Source organism: Mesoplodon densirostris, chromosome 8 (assembly GCF_025265405.1).
Source record: "Mesoplodon densirostris isolate mMesDen1 chromosome 8, mMesDen1 primary haplotype, whole genome shotgun sequence".
In the NCBI taxonomy this organism is placed as follows: domain Eukaryota; kingdom Metazoa; phylum Chordata; class Mammalia; order Artiodactyla; family Ziphiidae; genus Mesoplodon; species Mesoplodon densirostris.
The window spans coordinates 106,619,012-106,638,907 of record NC_082668.1 but is presented as its reverse complement, the minus strand read 5'-3'; the positions used below and the strand labels follow the sequence as shown (position 1 = coordinate 106,638,907).

Here is a 19,896-nt window from a genome sequence, read left to right as displayed (position 1 = left end):
CCATTTTGCTTAAGACCGTGATGAGTCTCTGCATTTTTCTATATTTGTAAGATTAGATAATTCTTAAGTTTATATTAAATAATAGGTTAAATTTTTGAATTTTTGAATAGGCTAAAAGGCTGTGTCTGGCTTGCGTTAATAACTTATAAGGCCCTTCGACCCAAATCAGGCAGAGTCTAGAAACAATCTCATTAACTCAGATAGACTTAGCAAATACAGAAAAAAGTCTTTGTTATCTGAAAAAAATAAAATAAAAACAAGAGCAGAGCAGGGACAGGGGTCATCTTCTTAGCTACTTATTTAAAGATTTCACAAATTAGTAACAAAAAGTGGTTGAAATAGAATCAAAACCTTCTTTCCCCACCCTTCACCACTGCATGAGATTTATAGAGTAAATTATATATCATATATATATGATGGTATGATATATATATATATGATATAGCGTATCATTATGCTAATTATATAATAAATATATACTTGATTCTCTCCTGTGGATTTATTTATTCCCAATTAACCTATTTGTCATGGCCATCAAGACCTCTTCTCCCACCAAAAATATATTTTAAGAACTCTGAATTGACAGCTCCAAGTTTGCTAACTAGTTTCTGAAATCAGTGGGAAACTGTGTGAAGCCCCCCACCCTTAGCAGAAGTGATGCTCTAAGATGCATGCTTGGAGTTCACTTTAAGGAGATAGATCACATGGCATTTGGTGGTGGAAAGACTGCACCAGTGCTTGAGAGTACAGGCTTCAGTGACAGGAAGCATGGCTCCATCACTTCATACACGAACAAGTTATTTACACTCATCTTGTCTTACTATCTTCATCTATAAAACAGAAAATAATACATTAAAGCTACATCTCAGATGTGATCATGAGCACATGTTGAAGTTTCCTTTCAAGGGGAAAGACTTCAAGAAAGCCAACTCCACAACGCCCCAATCTTGGTGGAGATATTTTGTAGGAGACTAACCATGAATGTTTGGTTGAATGTGATTAGGTTAGTCACAAGGCTGGTTAAATATCATTGCACTCTTTAACATCTGGTTAAAGGTAACAAGAGCTAGATGGGTAAATTGAATTTCCCAAACAGACTTTTTATCTCATTAAAACTTATCAAAAATTGTACACAGACTTATCAGGAATGCTAAACGTGTCTTCAAAGGAACACTAAGTTGCATCATTTCAAAAGCATCTCCAATTTGTAGAAAATTATCTCTGTAAGTACTTCAGAGATTGTACTTACAAGTAATGAAAAGAAATTGCATCATTTACTCGTAGCCTTAAAGGCCACTAAAGAGGATTGTATTCATGGTGTCCATCTTACTTCTTCCCTCCTGCACCTGGGTTTCTGTCTCCTCTCTCTAAATTGCCTCTTGCCTGTGGTTGCACAGAAGGCTCCCTTTACGTGTCTGAGATTTCTTCACTTAAAAAATGGTGAAGCTCTTTGTCTCCCCTCTACCCCACTCAGCTCTTATTGTGCTGCTCAGTGTCAGGCAGGTAATAGTAAAGGTGAGATGATAGGCTGTGGTTAGCTGAAGAGGTTTAGATAAATGAGGACAGCTTCAGCTGGCTATTACACCCCAGACATATGAAGTTTATTTATTTATGCAATCAACAGCCACTTATTTAGTGTCCACTCTGTTTACTACATTGCATACTCAGTGAACAAAATAGAAAACAACTTATGCCCTTATGGAGATTACATGCCTTTGTGGTAAGACAGTAACAACTCATAAGCTTAATGAATAAGCAGAGTGTATATTGTGTTAGAAGACAGGAAGTGCTAAGGATGAAAAAGTAAGGGAGGCTGGGAAAGGGGATTGGAGGTGCTGAGTGAAGGAGAGTTGCAATTTTATTTTATAATTTTTTTAAAAATTGAAGTATAGTTGATTTACAATGCTGTGTTAGTTTCAGGTGTACAGCAAAGTGACTCAGATATCTATCTATCTATCATCTATCTATCTATCTATACACATACACACTCATATGTGTATATATATATATATATATATATTCTTTTTCAGATTATTTTCCCTTATAAGGTATTACAAAATATTGAGGATAGTTCTATACTGTGCTATACAGTGGGTCCTTGTTGGTTATCTATTTTATATATAATAGTGTGTATCTGTTAATCCCAAACTCCCAATTTATCGCTCCTCCCTACTTTCTCCTTTGGTAACCATAAGCTTCTGTTCTATGTCTCTGGATCTATTTCTGTTTTGTATGTAGATTCATTTGTATTATTTTTTGAAATATTCCCACATATAAGTGATATCATATGATATTTGTCTTTCTCAGTCTGGTTTACTTCACTTAGTATGGTAATCTCCAGGTCCATCTTTGTTGCTGCAAATGGCATTATTTTATTATTTTTTTATGTCTGAGTAATATTCCATTGTGTCTATATACCACATCTTCTTTATCCATTCATCTGTCGATGAACATTTAGGTTGCTTCCATGTCTTGGCTATTGTTAATAGTGCTGCAACGAATCTGTTTTTTGGTTTGTTTGTTTGTTTGTTTTTTTTGTTTTTTGCAGTGAATAGTAGTGCATGTACCTTTTTGAATTATAGTTTTCTCCAGATAAAGTCCAGGAATGGGATTGCAGGATCATGCAACTTTAAGTAGCGTGATTGTGACAGGCTTCCATTTTATCAGAGACAAGAAGGAGGTGAGGACTCGGCCATATAAACATGTGGGGGAGAGCATCTGGGCAAAGAGAACTTCAGTGCAAAGACCCTGACAAAGCAGCATCCCTGGTGTGCTTTAAGGAAGACAAGGAGTTCAGCATGGCTGGGGGAGATGTAGAAAAGGGAGAAGAGTAGGGATGAATTTGGAGAAGTGATGGGGTTACAGATCAGCAGGAACTGGTAGGTCATTTAAAGATGTTGCTTTTACCTTGATTAAAACAGAAAGCCCTTGAAGGGTTTCAATCTGCCTTAGATGTTAATAGGATCTCTCTTGCTTTTGTGTTGGGGACATACTGAAGGGATTGGAGATGGAAGCTGGTAGACCAGTTGGCTGATGATCACAGTTGTTCAGGCCAGAGATGCTGGTGACTCAGACCAGAGTGGTAGCAGGAGGTGATGAGAAGTGGTCAGATGCAGAACAGATTCTAAAAGCAGAGCCAGAGACATGTACTCGTCCCTCAGATAAGGGCTGTGAGGGAAGGGGGGGGACTTTCAAGTGTTGGGGTCTCGAGAGTGGTAAGTATAGAGTTGCCCTCCTCTGATGGTGAAGGATGTGAGTAGAGAACTTGGGGAGCAGGAGGTGAAGTATGAGATCAGAAAGTCAGGTTTGGACATGCAGTTTGAAACATCTGCAGTTTGAAACATCTGACACCCAAGTGGAACTTTGAAGCAGGCAGCTGGATTTATGGGTCTGGAATTCAGGAGAGAAGACTGAACTTGAAATATAAATTTGGAAGTCACTGGCATGGAAAATCAGGAGATTTGCAATGACTGTTCTCAGTAAACTGATCTTCATTTAAGAGAAGCTAAAAATTCATATTGATTCTTTGAAACTTTCTAAATTATAAACATACTGACTATATTTTCCAAAACTATGTTGATTCCCCCTGCTTTCTTAATGCTTTTCCCAGGGTTGATCTACTCCAGGTGGAAACTTGTGCTTGGCCTCAGTGAAAGCTAAGTTAGGGAAAGACCACTCTGATCTTTCTCAAGGAAAACGGCAGGGGTCCCTTTGTTCTTCCTAATGCCCAGGGGGGCGAAGTGTATTTGGCAGAAAATATGCTTGCCAGGATGCTTGAAACTAGACTCTAGTCTTTGGAGTAGGTCAATCTCTCAGTATTCTGTGAAATACTCTCTTCTTTGAAGCAGCTTATCTGTCTCCCTTGCTGTGCATCTTTAAGGAGAAACATTTTCTTTTCCCTCATATCTCCCTGCAAACAAGAAAGCACACCACCAAACAACTGTGAGCCAGAACCATATGCCACGGAAGGCTGGACGGGACCATTAATGAGGTCCATGGACCTCTCCGGACAACTCTTCCGCCCACTTCATCTCTTACCTGGATGGTCCACAGATCCAACTAGCAATGAGCCTTCTCTTTTGGAAGAAGTTTTGATTTTGGGAAAAAATATACTTTCTCATATAAAACTCGTATAACACTTTTGTCCATGTTATATTTTTTTCTTTTCTCCTTCCATTCCTAATTCTTTTTTTTTTTTTTTTTTTTTTGCTGTACGCGGGCCTCTCACTGCTGTGGCCTCTCCCGTTGCGGAGCACAGGCTCCGGACACACAGGCTCCGCGGCCATGGCTCGCGGGCCCAGCCGCTCCGCGGCATGTGGGATCTTCCGGGATCGGGGCACGAACCCGTGTCCCCTGCATCGGCAGGCGGACTCTCAACCACTGCGCCACCAGGGAAGCCCATTCCTAATTCTTTTCTGCCTTTTCTTCAACTCTTTCGTTCATCTCCCTTCAAATTATGCACATCCTACTTTTAGAAAGATGCAAACAGCTTCTGATGCATGTGCCCTGCTCTCCAAGTCCTTGCTGGCACACATCATGATGCTTCTTTGGGCTTCTGAAGAGTATGACATCAACAGTTGTGTTTATGCTGAAAGCTCTGTTTACTAAACATCATACACCACAAGAAGGCACATCTGATTCAGCTAGATATGAAATATCATTAGGATTTTAGAAGATATTTGTTCAGCATGATTATCTCATAGCAAATTGAATTCAGTGCCTTACACCTAAGATTGTCACTGTCCTCACACTTAATGAGTTCTGTTCACTTCCGTAGTTCCACACTGACCTCTTTCTGTGTTCATGTCTCAAGTGCTCAGTGTATATCAAGTAGAGAGAAAAAGAAACAAAACACCAGTTAAAATGAACTGATTAAAGAACACGGAAATTATACTCCTAAAACTGCCCTTTTTAAATAAGCCAGTCGGGGTTACACATCTTTTATTTTGAGTGTCTACTTTACAAATGAGTTTTTCTAATCACAGTGTGCATTGAACAAAAATGAACCAAGCTCAAAGGCAGCCCTGTAAGTATTCATTTATTTTTTTTCTCGTTCTAGGAATATTAGATGTTTTTCTTTCCCCAGGTACTCTTTTTCCCTCTCAGAAATACATCATTTGTTTTTGAGTGACCATAAACAAATGAATTTCTAGCCTACATATTCGTTGGTAAATTGAGTTTAGTAACACTGTAATACAAGGTCTGTGTGAGGTTTTTGAAATATGTTCAAAGTACCCAGCTAGTTCTTGTACTTTTCCACAAGATCCCTCCCCCTACACGCCCCACTTAGCTTGGCAACACTAAGTTTTAAAAATACTTTAAAGTGTAAAATTGTAAGGAAATATGTGTTTCTATTGCTGTTTGTATTTATAGGATGCTGATTGACAAAAAGTTAAGGTGGTTACTTGGAAAGAAGAGAATCCCAACTCAAGCTAGCCTGAATAAATAGGGGGTTTTCCCAGAAAGATCTTGGGTTGTCTCACAGAATCTAAACTAGATGAAAACAACCAGCCCTGAGAAAGATCAGGGATGCAACCTAATCTTGGAAACAGCAGAGATCCGCCACACAAATATTGTCAGGATTCTCTCCATCTGTCTTTTCTGCTGCATTCTGGACCTCAGCATTTTTTTCTCTCTCTCTTTTTCACTGCAAATAAGCTTTCTTCTCATGGCTGAAAACATGGCCAATGAGAACTTCTGAGTTTTTGTTTTATAGCTTCAGTCATCAAAAAGGGGGCTGATCTGAACTTTCTTGGTGCCAAAACCAAAAGAACTATAGGATAACTACCTACTGACCTGGCTTTGCTCAGCTTTCCATCTTTAAAGCAATTAACTTTTTCTTGGTGGAGGGAGAGGAACAGTAATACCATTGTTTGTCAATCGTGGAATCTGTGTGTGTGTGTGTGTGTGTGTGTGTGTGTGTGTGTGTGTGTGATTGGGGGAGGGGAGTGGGATGGGGTGGGATAGAGCGGCCATAGACATGTCATGTAAGAATTTGAGAGGTTCAGAGGGGAAAGATCTTGAGAAAAGTACACTGCAGGAGAAGCAGTATTCAGAAACAAGGAGTTCTGGATGCAAAAGAAGAAAAGGTGTGGAGGAGGGTGGGCCTTCACAGGCTCTCTATCAGGGCACACCCAGAGGCAGAGGTTCCTGCTTGGATTTTGTTCGTGAGGACACTGATGCTTCAAGTTTATCTAACTTCCCCACAGCACAAGGTTACTGGTGTCGGGGGGTGGGGGGTGGGCAGAAACCTGTGGTATATCTGAATAAAAAGCCTGTTTCTTTTCCACCAAGCTGGGTGGGGGAATCCAGAGGAAGGGTAGAATTTGGAGTAGGCAAGGGCTCATTTTTTGGTTTATTTATTGATTGGTTGGATTCTGTGATCATGTTCCAGAGCAAAATTACTGAGTCCCCTCCCCCCCCCTTTTCCTGTGTTTTTAAGCCTTAGCTGGACACCATGGAGTTATCAAAAGGTTTTTCCCAAACAGAAGCCCTGTCAGCACAATAATGTGTTTGCTGTGCTGAGCAGAATACTTCTAATAATATGTCTGGACATATGCAGGAATATTAGTTTCTGGGCTTTGAAACAATCATTGCTGGAGGGTTTCCTACCTATGTAGGACACTTAGGGTAAATCATATTACTTTTCCTTGCCTCACATTTTTGGAGGCTGCACAATGAACCCTTTTGTTGTATTATACCACTTCTGTGATTTTGCTGTTTATACCCTGTCCCTGTTGAAATTCATGAGATTTTACTCTTCCCGTAAAGACTGTTTTCAAAAATTTCAGTGTTTAGCATTGCTTTTACTCTTAATTTTATTTGTTATACGTATTGAGCACTTGCCTGGTTATTTTTTAGGAGAAGAGTACCTGCAGTGTAGACACTTTAAATCATGTATATAAGAGATGAAGAGAATTACCCAAAGACACCATGTAGTAAATTGCTGAGCTGGGATTTGTGCTCAGATATATGTAACCCTGAAGTCTGTGATCTTTGTCCAGAAGAAATGAATGTTGCCTTCACTCCCCTTAGCCCAAGTGACACTTAACGTTTGTCCTTGTTATTTTTGCAGTATGAAATGTTTGTTTAACTTCATTGTGGCCGTGCTTCATATCTTGAATTTTCACTTAATCCAGTCCCAGTCTGTTTTAATCCTTTTTGCTAACATCATTTGTAGTAGCTTTATGGTAGCCCATTAATATTATGTACTACAACTTTCCTAAGAAATCTTCTCATGTTGGAAACTTACATGGATTCATCACGGCATCATTGTGAATAAGGATAATTAGCATACATAGTTTTATGCTTTGAAATACATCCTAAAGATAGAGCCATCGAAGGGTGATTTCTGGGTTAACTTATATGAATGTTTCAGAGAGTTTTAAAGTGTAGGGTGAAAATATTTTTCAGAATAGTCATACTGTTTTCATTATAAGTAGTAAAGGCCTCATTTTAAGGGTGTTATTGGCTCTGTTAATAATGCTAGAATTTCCTAGTATGTTAACTGAACAGATACCATCTTTTCAAATTCATGGGGAGTTTAAAATAGATTCCTGGCCGTCACCCAAAAGAGAAGCAGGAGGATTATGACCTCAATTATTTGCCCCTTTCCCCTTTCCTTTAAAAATGCAAAACCTTTTCAAAATGCAAAATTACATCTTTGTCTATTTTGTTCTACAGTAAGTGAAAAACCTTACAAATTCTGACCACTTCAAATTAACTTGAAGTCAATGAACATGTGCCCCAATGTTGAAATGCTTTACTTAACTGCCTAAATCAGCCCTGAGCCTTTCTTTGCCCAGTAGTACCAGGTGGACCCACCTCTTGTGGTGAAACCATTGTCTCGTGTTTACGTATTCAAGTCTTACTCAGGAATGGGAGTAGAGTGACCGATTTCTACCATTAATTCATGTAGTTGGATATAAGATGTTTTTGTTTTTCCCCTTATTTGAACTGATTTGGTTTATTTTGTTTGATTTTGTTCCATCTCTCAAGGTGTTTGCCAAACTACTGTGAACACGGAGGAAGCTGCTTCCAGTCCTGGGTGACCTTCTACTGTAACTGCAGTGACACAGGTTACGTGGGCGCCACCTGCCATAACTGTGAGTAGACTCATGCCTACCCACAGTAGAATGGGCAAAAATCCACGAATTTCAGGGATAATGTCAGGATATATTCAACATGGGGTGGGCACGTTTTATTCATTCCTTTAGTGTGTGTTCCTTTTTTTTAAATTTTTTGGCTGTGTTCAGTCTTCACTGCTGTGCACGGGCTTCCTCTAGTTGCTGCGAGTGTGGGCTTCTCTTTGTTGTGGTGTGGAGGCTTCTCACTGCAGTGGCTTCTTTTGTTGCAGAGCACAGGCTCTACGCAGGTAAGCTTCAGTAGTTGCAACATGCGGGCTCAATACTTGTGGCTCTCAGGCTCAGTAGTTGCAGCTCACCAGCTCTAGAGTGCAGGCTCAGTAGTTGTGGCACATGGCCTTATTGCTCCACAGCACGTGGGATCTTCCTGGACCAGGGATAGAACCCATGTCCCATGCATTGGCAGGCGGATTCTTAACCACTGCGCCACCAGGGAAGTCCCCAACATGTGTTTCTTGAGAGCATACTCTATGCCAAACACTGTGGTGAGCATGGAGGATACACAAATACAAAGCCATATCATCATGAAGCTCAAGGTCTACCAGGAAGACAGACAGGAAATAGGATAAGTTTTGAGGTAGAGGAAAGACAAGGTGCTGGAGGCACACAAAGAAGAGCTCTGAAATCAACTGCATTGTCTAGATGGGCTAAGTTAGGCTGTGCAATAAACAACCTGCATCTTGGTGGCATAAGTAATGAGCAGTTGAGTCATGCCTGTGTTACCTGCATATCACAGGTCTGCAGGGGACCCTTTTCCAAAGGTGTTCTTATTCTGGGAAGCTGACAGAGACTCCATCATCTGGAATGTTGCCCTGTCAGGGAGAGGGATGCACAAGGAAACCTGTTTTTAAAAGCTTCTACCTGGAAGTTTCTACTTGGACGCTTCTACCTGGAAGTGGCAAATGTTACTTCTACTCATGGAATCATTGGCCAAATAAAGTCCCATGAGCACCTAACTTCAAGAGGGTAGGAAGTGTCATCTTACCATGGTATCTGAGACAATAGAACCGCATATTGGTGATAAGTACTGACAATGTCTGTGTGTCCATGTTGGGGAGGCTTCAGATAGAAGGTTTGAGCTGATCTCGTGATAGGAATGTGGCAGACAAGGAAAAGAAAAAAGGAAACTGAAACTGCAAGTAGTTTCACATGGTGGGAGAGTCCTGACAGTAAGTGGTAAGAAAGGAAGCAGGAAGTGAGGCAGCTGGAGCACACAGAGAATAAGGGGAGAGGAGGAAAAAGTAAAGGGAGAACAGCAGCGCCACGATTTCCATAATTCGATAGTCCTGTCAGGGTCACCAAACAAAAAAAACACATGACAAAATAGAGAAGGTTTGCCATTTGGAGAATTGTATGTCAAACTGTGTGAAATGAACTGTAAGTTTAACTGACAAAGATGTAATTGGAAGGTGCTGGCTATAGTTGTAGGAGATTTCACAGAAACTGTGAACTTCGAAATTGACTTAGAAAGTAGAGGAGTGGGAGAAGGGCCTTCTAGAATAATGTAAGAGCCAAGCCAAGGCTGGACCTATTCTGAGGACTTCAGGGAGACTATCACTCAGGGCAAGATCTCACCTTGTTTTCCTTAAGTCCCTGCTATTCCTGGCATGGCACTCAGAATGCAGAAAGGTAACGGTAGATGCCAGCTGGGCTAGAATCAGACTCTGATCCAGGATGAACAGCACTGATGCTCTCATCCCTGCAGACCTCTCAGCCATTCTGTGGCCTCTTCTATACCTTGTAATGTAACATTCACCAATGGTGACCACAGAGGAGGCTAAGCAAATCAGAGAAGAAATAGCCCATTGGCCATGATGAGATGACATTATTACTGTTAGTTGCCTGTAGAAGTGAAAAACACTGCCTGGCTTTATAATGATATAACTTACTTAAAATTTTCTATTTAGAGATTTGGAACAGTGAACAACAGACTGAGAGAGATTAGATTTAATTTTTAGCAAACTCTTATACTTGAACAAGGACATAATTTTAACACTCCAGAGCTTGCTTTCTCACAGATCCTGTAAAGGAAAACTAACAAAATCTTGTGGACCATTTTAAGGCTAAAATTACAAGTTTTTATTTAAGGTTCTCAATTAATAGCAATCTATAATTTTTTTAAAATTAATTAATTAATTAATTTTTGACTGTGTTGGGTCTTCATTGCTGCATGCGGGCTTTCTCTAGTTGCAGCAAGCTGGGGCTACTCTTCATTGCAGTGCACGGACTTCTCACTGCAGTGGCTTCTCTTGTTGTGGAGCACAGGCTTTAGGCATGCGGGCTTCAGTACTTGTGGCACGCAAGCTCAGTAGTTGTGGTGCACAGGCTTAGTTGCTCTGCGACATACAGAATCTTCCCAGACCAGGGCCCGAACCCGTGTCACCTGAATTGGCAGGCAGATTCTTAACCACTGCACCACCAGGGAAGCCCCCCAATCTATAAATGTTGAGTCCAGTTCCAGAACTATTATCCCTAAACAGTCAAGAACAACATATACTTGGACAGATACATTGTAGGACACATACAGGACTGTCCAGTTTGTATGGACAATGCTCTTGTAAGAAGCTCAGAGGCAACCAGAGTGGCCATCAGTTTAATAGTGAGATGAGAGAAACCTGAAGATTTAAGTCAAAACTATCCAGATACTGGCCGAATCGTATGATAACATTCCTATGATTTGTAAAGCTTATTCTGTTCACTTTCTCCTAAAGTAATTTAATAATATTTTGAGAAGTTCGTCTCTATGGATGCTCTCCTCCTTTAAATGTATCCATCCATCATGCTAAAAATAGAAGATTTCCAACTCTATAAAAAAAGCGTGAACTGAAAAGTCGATGGATGTGAGGTGCTTATTTTTAAAGGAACACTGTCAAAGTTGATGAGCAGGAAACTTAACACACCAAGTCTTAAAAATCTCATTCTCTTTTTATCCCTCTTTCTGTGACATTACTCAGGGCCTATACCATGGGCTGCAACACTGTTAAACCCCTCCTTCCCTTCTGGGCACCCAGCCAGGACAGATCAGAGGTGCTTGGGTGTCTGTGAGGTTTGGATGCCTATGCAATTCGAGAATTTGTCTCCCTTTAACTAATCCCTCTTCCTCCCCCCCCAGTTGGGTAAGGAGCACTGTTTTGTGTCACGTGTGTAAATTGAGTAAATCAAGTCATGCTTTCCTGCCTTCAGAAAGTCTGTGTCCCGAATGTAGGGCATCAGAAATGAGAGCTGCTAAAATACAGAAAACAGAACAGAGGACACCCTCAGGTAAAAGCAAAACAAGCAAGTTCACAAACCTGCTAGTGTGGAAATGGCAATGCCCTTGGTGTGTTGGGCTGTAATTCCTTGAAACAGTCATGCACAATCAGAAGAGTCGATGCAAGACCTTTAGATTTGTAAGACATTTATAATGATACGTAAAACTCGTAATTTCTTGACTACTGGTCTTTTGTCTTTTCGTATTCTTTAGGATTAGTTTTTTTTTTTTTTTTTTTCATTCTCGGTGCATCCTAGTAAATGTGAACCAATAGGGCTGACTAAGGACAGAGATAATTCGTTTCTCTCTATCTCGCTTTGTGGATAAGAGAGGGGTCTGGCTGAGGAGGAGGGTATGATGAACTCTAAGGAATGGTACAATGGGAATTCCCAAAGTTCTTAAACATGGTAGGTTGCTGTTAAAAGTAGATATGTCATCGTTGCATTTCAATTTTCTTTCCTCCTTACCTGATGACATATAAAGAACTTGGGTGTACAAGTTATGTTACTTTTCAAACACACTTGGTTCAAAGCCTCCTGCTTAACAAGATATGATGATTAAGTGGGCAATTCCTCTCCAATCTGTTGCAGCTTCCCCACAGAAGAAGGAAATATGAGACCATCACTTATCCCATGAACTCACATTAAACATTATGTCTGCAAGTTGCTTTGGTCAGCAATCTTCTCCCCTAAGTTGTATCCTATTTGCCAGAGGGAAAACTGAAGGTAAAATAATGTTTTCAGTCCAGATTAAGTCCTGGCAACCCACCCAGTGATCAGAGTCTTTTGATCACCAGAGCTGCTTATTGGTTTTCTAGAATGTGCAAGTTTAGAAGGTTGTGTAATTGAAGCCAAACTACTGAGTACTCAAGGTATATCTTGGCCATGGTATATTATGAATCCAAGTTAAGATTAAAAGGAAGAGGTTTTGTTATGGGAGCTTAATCATAGATTAGTCTACAACATAATAGTAAAGTGAGGTGGGTATTATTATGCTCCCCATTTTATAGATGAGCACACTGAAGCCCAGAAAGTTATGTATCTTCCTCAAGGTAACATATGTAGCAAATGAAGGAGCTGGGATTTAAATAGAGGGAATCTGGTTGTGATGCAAGATAAGCCCTATATCATTTCCTTTCTCAAATAACGAAGACATTTTGCAAACCTCTGTATATGAACTTAGTGATGGGACATTCATGACGTCTTTCATACTGCTTGAAACCCAGTAGGATATTGTGATACCAGATAGAAAATGCAGTTCTAGAAGACTGAGAGGTGAGAACGTTTTTGTGTTCTAGAATGATCATGAACTCATCCTGGAAGGAAGTAGGTGGAGTCAGCACTTGAAAGACAGCTCAAATTAAAATGGATAAAAAGACGAGGGAAGCCTATTGAAAACAGAGGCTGCCAAGAGCCAAGGTGTGATGGTAGAATATATATATGCTGTGATTTGGGACAATGCAGATGTTTGCCTGGCTCAAGAATGGGAAAATAGTTCTTTTCATTCATTCCTGAAGCCCAAGTGGTATTCCCATAAAGCACTTTCCCCTAGGGGAAATCTGAGCTCACTTTCCTTTATTACCAAAGTTTTTCACACGTTATTGCAGTGTCTATAAATATGACTTTAATGACTGCATAATAAATAGTCTATTTAATGGCTTCTTGTTTTTATTCAACCATTTTAATCTTCTTTTGGGTGGGGGATGAGGAGCCCTGTGTTGTTTCCAAATATTTATTATTCTAACCTATACCACAGTGGGCATCTTTGTGCTTAAATAAATTTTAACCCCACATGTTCCATTGTTTTTTGAACAGGGCATAGTAATGGCATATTTGAGTCAAAGATTATGAATCATTTTAAGGATCTTGATTCATATTTCAACTAGCTTTCCTAAAGTCTTGATACAGTTTATACTCTGATCACTATTTTTTGAGATATCTTATTTCACCTTCTAAGCCAGAATTGTTTACTATATGTTATAAAACTATTTTACATGTTTTTACTAAAACATTTGCATACTTTTAAATTAATTAATTATTTTTTGGCTGCGTTGGGTCTTTGTTGCTGCCCATGGGCTTTCTCTAGTTGCGGTGAGCAGGGGTTGCTCTTCCTTGTGCTGTGCAGGCTTCTCATTGCGGTGACTTCTCTTGTTGTGGAGCATGGGCTCTAGGCGTGCGGGCTTCAGTAGTTGTGGCACGTGGGCTCTGTTGCTCCGTGGCATGTGGGATCTTCACAGACCAGGGCTCAAACCCATGTCCCCTGCATTGGCAGGTGGATTCTTAACCACCGTGCCACCAGGGAAGTCCCATAAAACATTTGCATATTGATATGGAAATTATTATGGACCCTCATGATGAATTCCAGATGAAGAATAAGGTTTTATAGGTGAATTATGCAGTAGGAATAAGATTGTCTCTACAGAACTGTATTTAATCATTCAACAAGTATGTACCTTTTGAAAGCACATCTGATGTCAGTAACCAGGCAACTGACAGTGACTCTCACCTGGCGTGGACTTGGTAAGGACCCAAGTACCTACTGTTCATCTTCCACATGTCTCCTCATGACTGAGACTGTCCTTGATCTCCTCAGTATCTATATCTGATCACATTCACATGGACCCTTTTCTGGGGTCTCTTCACCATTTCTCAGCCTTTGTAAATCCCTTTTTACCATGTAGCCTCTCTGACATCCTAACAATGCCTTTCAGCTCACTTTTCAGCTTGGCAAAAAGATGTCTGCTTTCCTCCTCTCCCAAGCTTGACATAGTGCCTCCCCCATTGGGCCATGAATAGCCAGGTATTGAGTGGGAGCTTATCAAGTTGTCTGACGATCAGCCTCTAAGGTAGCCATCATAGAGGGATAACACTTTAGCTATTTTAGCAGTAGGTAAATGGTCCTCTCACTGCATGATATTTCATAGTTGAAATGAAAGGTTAGAGACGGTAGGGGATTCTGGTAATAAGAGATTTATTTAAAAGCAGGACTCATATCTCTTTGCTCAGGTCAACTCATATCCTAATATTATTCTGTGGGTTTCCTATCAAGATCTAAAGAAAATTCATCTCCAGTGTTAACCCTGAATGCCATCAGCAGCTGTTCTAAGCTGCAACTAGCTACCTAAAGAAGAAGAAGAAAAACAAAAACAGTAATGCAATATTTTTATCTTTTTATTTTATTTTATTTATTATTATTATTATTTATTTTTTTTGTGGTACACGGGCCTCTCACTGTTGTGGCCTCTCCCGTTGAGGAGCACAGGCTCTGGACACGCAGGCCCAGCAGCCATGGCTCACGGGCCCAGCCGCACCGTGGCATGTGGGATCCTCCCAGACTGGGGCACGAACCCGCATCCCCTGCATCGGCAGGCAGACTCCCAACCACTGCACCACCAGGGAAGCCCTATCTTTTAATTTTATATTGGAATACAGTTGTTTAACAATTCTGGGTTAGCTTCAGGTGTACAACAAAGCGATTCAGTTATACATTTACATGTATCTGTTCTTTTTCAAATTCTTTTCCCAATTAGGTTGTTACAGAATATTGAGCAGAGTTCCCTGTGCTCTACAGTAGGGATGAATTGTTGAATCCACACCCTGCTTCATTTTATGACACTAGTCTTTGGTGTCATCATTACTTTTATTCATGTTAACTCCCCCACTGAGACTCTAAATTATTTTAGGGGAGGAACTGTGTCTTGCTTACATTTGTACTAACCATATCTAAAGAACTGGTGACATCCAGGGCATATCATGCAATTGGTGAAACAGACAGTTACGCAGAAAAAGATAACTCACTGTGCCATTAAATGGGGACTCTGTAAGGACAGGATGGTGTCTGAACCTTCTCTGTGTCCCCAACCCTTTGTCTAATCTCTGACACATTGTAGGTATATGCTGTTGGCTGTATACACGGATGGATAAATCAGATAGGAGCACACAGTAATGTGGAGTTACTGGGGTAAGGGCACTGTCCCTTTCTGGGGGAGGTGAGAAAGTTTTCACAATAATTGACATTTGAGCAGAGGCTTGAAGGATGAGAAAGAACAAAAGACAGAGACACATGAAGTGTCGTGCAGCAGGGAGTGATATGATCTGCTTGGCACAGCTGGAATCTAAGGTGAAATGGAGGAAAGGAGAGTCAGGATTTTCAGACAGAAGAGAAGATGGGTGATTCATTGAGAAGGAGCTGGTTTCTCTGTTGAGCACCTAGGAGCCAGCCACAGTTTCTTGGTTTTGCTTTAATGCTGAGAATTGACTTGCTAATATGTATTTCATTGTTTTTTTTTTTTTTTTTTAGTAAGTTCTTTTTGGAACTCTAACTGTAATAGTATCATAGAACATGCACTGTAGTTGGGAGACAACTTCATGTTGGGTGCAAGGGTCCAAGTTGGGTATGTGTTGGGTGCAAGGGAGAGGTACAATGCTATTTGCAATTATGTGAGCATCAAATAATGAGAGTCAGAACAAGCTAGAAAGAAGGGACCTGACATGAAAGGCATATCTAACATTGGATCAAACAGACTTGGAGACAAATCGAATACAGCAGAGAGAAGGATGGCTTGTAGCTTTGTAGCTTGGAAGTCTTCATGAATGAAGGATGTAGTGACTAAGTCCCCAGGTCGCTCTGGGCCTGACAGTCTCACGTCAAATCCAGGCTCTACAACTTACAAGATGTATAACCTAGGGTGAGTTATGTGACTACTGTGTGCTTTAATGTCCTCGTTTGTGATATGTGGCTAGTAATAGCAGCCACGTAATGGAAATACCATGAGGATTAAATAAAAGAATTCCCATAAAGTATTTAGCCTTGTGCCTGGCAAATGCAAAGCCCCTGATCCATGTCAGCTATCATTTGAACAGATGGAAGACATGCAGAATGAGGCAAAGACTTAGCAGATGAAATCTTCAGTTCAGTTTGGGGCATGATGTTTCCCTGGAGAGATGTTACCTATGCAGAAGTACTTGGACATCCCAGAGTCAGGTCCCGGGGGGAAGAGAATAATCATTGGGTGTATAGTTGCTGAAGCTTTTTGAATAGTTGAAATCAATCGGATATGGTGGGCCAAGGGTGGAAACTGCCAAGTAAAATATTTTAAGGAGCTCAAGAAGAGATACAATTGAGACACAACTAAGAAGGAAGTGTGAGGAAAGAAAAAGGAAGAATGAAGAAAAAATGGTAACCTAAAAGGCAGAAGAGTAGGCTTCTGAGAATAGATTATAAACAGAAATGTCCAAGCAATGTCCCCCAGGTTACTTCATCATTGTGGTTGGTCATAGTTGAATGGCTGGATGTTTAGATAAGAAGTTGGAGAAAAGCACAATAAGTGAAAGAAAGACAACGTTTTTCAAAAAATTATTTTTTAATTAATTAATTTGTTATTTGAAGTATAGTTGATTTACAATGTGTTAGTTTCAGATGTACAGCAAAATGATTCAGTTATATATAAATATATATTCTTTTTCAGATTTTTTTTCCATTATAGATTATTAAAAAATAATGAGTATGGGTCCCTGTGCTGTATAATAGGTCCATGTTGGTTATCTTTTTTTTCTTTTGACTTGTACCTATTTCTTATTTTTTTAACATCTTTATTGGAGTATGATTGCTTTACAATGGTGTGTTAGTTTCTGCTCTATAACAAAGTGAATCAGTTATACATATACATATGTTCCCATATCTCTTACTTCTTGCATCTCCCTCCTTCCTACCCTCCCTATCCCACCCCTCTAGGTGGTCACAAACCACTGAGCTGATCTCCCTGTGCTATGCAGCTGCTTCCCACTAGCTATCTATTTTACGTTTGGTAGTGTATATATGTCCATGCCACTCTCTCACTTTGTCACAGCTTATATAGAGTAGTGCGTATATGTTAATCCTAAACTCCTAATTTATCTCTCCCCACCACCTTTCCCCTTTGGTAATCATAAGTTTGTTTTCTATGTCTGTGGGTCTATTTCTGTTTTATATGTAAGTTCATTTGCATCATTTTTTATATTCCACATATATACAATACCATATCATATTTGTCTTTCTCTGTCTGACTTACATCACTTAGTATGATGATCTCTAGGTCCAGCCATGTTGCTGCAAATGGCTTTATTTCATTCTTTTTTATGGCTGAGTAGTATTTCATTGTGTATATATTTACCACATCTTCTTTATCCATTCATCTGTTGATGGACACCTAGGTTGTTTCCATGTCTTGACTATTGTAAGTAGTGCTTCTATGAATATAGGGGTGCATATATCTTTTTGAATTAGAGCTTTTCCAGATATCTGCCCAAGAGTGGGATTGCTGGATCATATGGCAACTCTATTTTTAGTTTTTTAAGGAAACTCCATACGGTTTTTCATAGTGGCTGCACCAATTTACATTCCCAACAACTGTGTAGGAGGGTTCCATTTTCAAGAGACTTTGTTGATTGATAGCTATCATAGGTGTTGTCAGGATCCAGGTGATTCAAAACCATTACCTGCCATTGAAGTGATTTTACTCTCCTTCAGGGGGAAAGACCAATAGCTTTGCATCCATTAATAAACAAGTAATGCAAGGTGGTGTGCAGTTATGTGCATGGGTCTGACTGCAAGGTGCCTGCAAGTCTATGAAGAGAGAGATTAGAGCAGGATGAGCTGAGGTGAAAGGCTTCTTGGAGGACTGGTCTGGCCTGGACACAAGGGCGGGACTTGGGTAGGCAGAGAAGCCTCAGGAGACTGTTTTTCAAGGGTGAGAATCAAAGGAAGGATTTGAAATAAGGAAGAGCATGGAGACTGTTTGGGTTTTACTCAAGGCACAGCGTAAGGGCAAGGGAAGGAACATTCCTTGAGCTTCTTTTTTTTTTTTTTAATGTTGAGCCTTCTTTTAATTATTTGTATTTTTGGCTGTGTTGGGTCTTCGTTTCTGTGTGAGGGCTTTCTCTAGTTGTGGCAAGTGGGGGCCACTCTTCAGTGCGGTGTGCGGGCCTCTCACTGTTGTGGCCTCTCTTGTTGTGGAGCACAGGCTCCAGACACGGAGGCTCAGTAGTTGTGACTCACGGGCCTAGCCACTCCACGGCATGTTGGATCCTCCCAGACCAGGGCTCGAACCCGTGTCCCCTGCACTAGCAGGAAGACTCTCAACCACTGAGCCACTAGGGAAGCCCCCTTGAGCTTCTTTTAAGTGCCATGCACTGTACTGGTTGGTTTATATAGGTCATCTCACTCTCTGAGGCACCTTCACATCCTTAGCTCTAACCTTGTTAGCCTGTGACTTCTTCAGACAGCGGGGTCTTCACATATGCAAACCTCCTGACCAGAGATTCTTCTTACACTGTCTTTGCTTGAGTAACTTTGTCAACTCCTGCAAGAAGCCTACCTAGACTTTTCCTAGACGTTGCTCCCCCTTGTCCCTTTAGCACCCACTCACAGATAATTGATTCCCCCACATCAAAATTAAAGGTTTAGTTCTTGTTTTTCTTCCTACACTGCCAGTTTTCCATGTGTTCCTCTCTCTGGCACCAGCTGGCACATAGTAGAGGATCAATGAATGTAAACATCTTTTGGTGGCCCAAATGCTTAAAGCCACAGAGCTGGTGGAAGTGGGATTTGAACTCAGTTCTAGATGGTTTGAAAGCACTTCTTCTCCACATTAAAACATCCCTAAGTGTTGAGTATGACCTACTTAGGAAAATAATCTTAAAAAGAATGGATATATGTATCTGTATAACTGATTCACTTTGCTGTACACCTGAAACTAGCACAACATTGTAAATCAACTATACTCCAATAATAATTGTTTTAAAATCTCTAAGTGGAAGAAAGAGCACACTTAAATATTTTATGGAATGTGGTAGGATTATAAACAAATGGATATGAAGACTTCTGATTCGACAGGAGGAGGAATGAAGGTTGTATATTCACCTCGGATCGATTCTCTTCCTTTTTTAACATATCTCAGTGATTTAAGCCTTTCCCACAGTCATTTCCTCCATGGTGATTTGTTTTATTTGTTCTTTCCTTCCTCTTTCTCTCCATCTCTCTCTCTACCTCCCCTTCCCCTCTTTAATTGAAGCTGCAGTAAAGCTAACTTCAAATACTTACACTGGATTGACAATGTGCAAAAATGTAATCACAAGATTTGGCTTTTTCCCAAATCCTTAGAAGCAACACAAGATCACAAAATATGAAAGAAGATAATTAACTGGAGATAATTTAATTGTTGATGTTGCCGTCCTTTGGAGAACCATTGATATTTACTTTGAACACTGAACGGGAACAATGCACATTTATTTCTAATGCATTTCAGTCAACAAAAGACTGATTGCCATAGAAATACAAAGCTCTGGTATATCCCATGAGTTCGAAGTAATCTGGACTGGGTATATACATATTAAACTCCACATATAAAGACACATTTTCCATCTGTGCGTCAGCTTTGGATCCAGACTGATCTAGGTATAGTTATAGCTTTCTTGTCTTGGACAAATTACTTGCTTTTTTTCAGCCTCGTTTGCTTAATCTCTA

At 40.3% G+C, this 19,896-nt stretch overlaps 1 protein-coding gene across 1 annotated transcript in view; it reads left to right on the top strand.

Moving 5' to 3' along the window:
- Positions 1-19,896, top strand: part of CNTNAP5 (contactin associated protein family member 5) — a 914,769-nt gene that overhangs the window by 564,107 nt on the left and 330,766 nt on the right. Inside the window, exon 11 of the mRNA XM_060106110.1 lies at positions 7,999-8,105. Within this exon, the coding sequence (XP_059962093.1) occupies positions 7,999-8,105 (107 nt within the window). The remainder of the gene's footprint in view (positions 1-7,998; positions 8,106-19,896) is intronic.